Source organism: Gymnoscopelus microlampas, assembly GCF_963454915.1.
Source record: "Gymnoscopelus microlampas genome assembly, chromosome: 3".
NCBI lineage: Eukaryota > Metazoa > Chordata > Actinopteri > Myctophiformes > Myctophidae > Gymnoscopelus > Gymnoscopelus microlampas.
The window spans coordinates 50628203-50630702 of record NC_139940.1 but is presented as its reverse complement, the minus strand read 5'-3'; the positions used below and the strand labels follow the sequence as shown (position 1 = coordinate 50630702).

General features: G+C 39.7%; 1 protein-coding gene across 1 annotated transcript in view; it reads right to left on the bottom strand.

The window, feature by feature from the left end:
• Positions 1-2500, bottom strand: part of itga10 (integrin, alpha 10) — a 56919-nt gene that overhangs the window by 22530 nt on the left and 31889 nt on the right. The window contains exon 9 of the mRNA XM_084053157.1: positions 1970-2135. Coding sequence (XP_083909283.1) covers positions 1970-2135 — 166 coding nt within the window. The remainder of the gene's footprint in view (positions 1-1969; positions 2136-2500) is intronic.

Genomic DNA, 2500 nt, shown 5'->3' with positions numbered 1-2500 from the left:
AGACCTGTGCTCCGAGGAGCACATTTTCTAGTTTATTTTATTATTTATATAATTTATTTCTAAATCGCCCATCTATAAGGTAACAAGCTCAGCTTGTAAAGCTTCTGTTTTGGATTTCTTGGAAAATATTTGAACATTTTTGAAAACTTTTGATAATTCTCGCCCCTCAATGACCCAATGTAGGGACGTCATGGTTGAAGTTAGTTAAACATCAAGACACATTGGCTGCATAATTGCTGATACTGTAATCGTCCAAAAGAAATTGAATACTTGCTGATATATCAGTCAAGCTAATTTATCAGTCAGGCTCTACTCTTCAATCTGTACATCCATTTCTCCCGTCAATCCTTTCCCACTGCCTGCCTGTCTGTCTGTCTGTCTGTCTGTCTGTCTGGGTCTAGGGTCCACCAAAATAATAAATACAAAATCTGTCTGGAGCCGCAAGACATATTTGAGCCTTATAATGAAGGGAACACGGACTGTAATGTATATATTGTATATATAACTTCTTGCAGCAGATCAAACATACAGGTAATGCAGCGGTATTGGCAGTGAGAGCAAACGACTGTCCACAGACTATAAAATGATCTGTTTTCGTCAGTTATCTTTCTTTTTTTGCCTTTGGAATCACGGTTTGTTTACACCCATCTGGCACCTCGCCAATACATGTGTCGCAGGGTATGACGTAAATTTTGGTTGACAGAAATGTTTGTATTTATTTTTGTTTGTATTTATTCTACACATTTTTACAACATTGGAGAACATAAGAATGTATGTGCCATGTTTGGCCTGCTACAGCAATGATAAAAAAATATATAGTATATGAAGAAAATAAATATTGTATATCTCTGCTGTCCAGCCAGAAACTGCTAACTCCAAAACGCTCATTGTTCAGGAAACGCAAAAACAAAATATACGTTTTTCAGGAAATGAAGAAAACCTTATATTTTTTTAAAACAAAGCAATACTGCCTCATCAAAGTTGGTATAGTGACTTTATATATTGTCAGATACTTGCATGTGTCATTATGTTATCAACACTTTAACCAAATCGCGGGTAAATCAACACTTTACCCAGCGCAAGTGGAGTTAGCAGTTTCAGACGAGCAGAAATCAAGCTGAAGTGGAGTTAGGTGTCCAAACAACAGTAGCTCCACTCGCTGCTGAGGGAGAGGTTTCAAAAGGGTACAAATTCTCAAAAGCTAACAATGGATCTCCAAGCTCACAATGCATCACAACAACGTGTGAATTAATGCCCTGATGCTTCATGTCACTTATTATATAGGCCTACAATAATAAACAGGACTTTAAATATTACAATAACTTCTGCAAAGAGGTAGTAGAATAGCACGACAGAAATGCTATGAACGCCTTTCTTCTTGTCACATTGCTCTCCTCATTAAACACTTAATAGATTTTAGAAATATAATTACTTGTTTTCATAACATTAGCGTCAGTGCTAAGTTTGATAAACAGGTACACTGCATAGTTTTAACAGACTACGGGGAGCTTGTTTACGTGGTCCTCCTCCTCGTTCACTGCGCAACGCGCTCTACTCATGCTGTTGAAAAGCAGCGCTGTAGAGGAGAGGGGGGAGTTGTTTGTTTTTGACGGACAGTTTGAGGATCCAATGGAGTTGGGAGTTTTCGTCAGAGGCGCTTTTTAATACTTTTCATTGGTTCAAATGTTTTGATATTTTACACAGACCTAAAGGGTGTTCAATAGCCTTGATTTATGAAAAAAAAAAAAAAAACTGAAAATGGAGTTAGCTGGTCCTGGCTGGACACAGACGATATGTATATTATATAATGTATATTTTCATATATTAGGCTAAAGAGCGGGTTGCTGACCCCCGCCCTAAAGGAATCGTTAAAGGAAACCGTTAACGAATCGAACCGTTAAGAGGGCCTCGTTAAGGAACCGGAATCGTTAAAAATACTAAAGAATCCAAACCGCATAGTCCGTAGTACCTTCCAGAGTGAAGATGCGGTCTCCCAGCGCGTCCACGATGTCGTTGAGCGCCGCCTCGTCTGTCACGTTGAAGAAGAACTTGTCGTCCGGGTCACTGGCGATGTACTTGATCTCGTTGATGAAGGTCTCTGGGTCCTGCTGCCTGCGGATGTAGTGGCCCAGTACCTGATAGCAACAGGGGTTATCCAAGGTTAAGAAGTGTTGACCGGGGAAAGCATCACTTTTAGATTTGAACGACTGTAACCGTTATTTTATACTTTAGCTATTAAAAAATCACACCCTGTGTGAAGTGAGTGGTGCCTTTGATGAGCCCCGTATTGCCCCCCGTATTGATGTTGTCATCAATGTTTGTGGACAGACATACATACTGTACATATATACATACATACATACGGACACACGGACAAAGTCATGTATAGGAGTGGTTGCCTTCGGCACCACTCAAAAATAGATAGATATACAAGCTCACCGAGTGCCGCGCTAGGAGCTTGTAGATCTGCTATTTTTGAAAAATCATGAACATTTTGTGC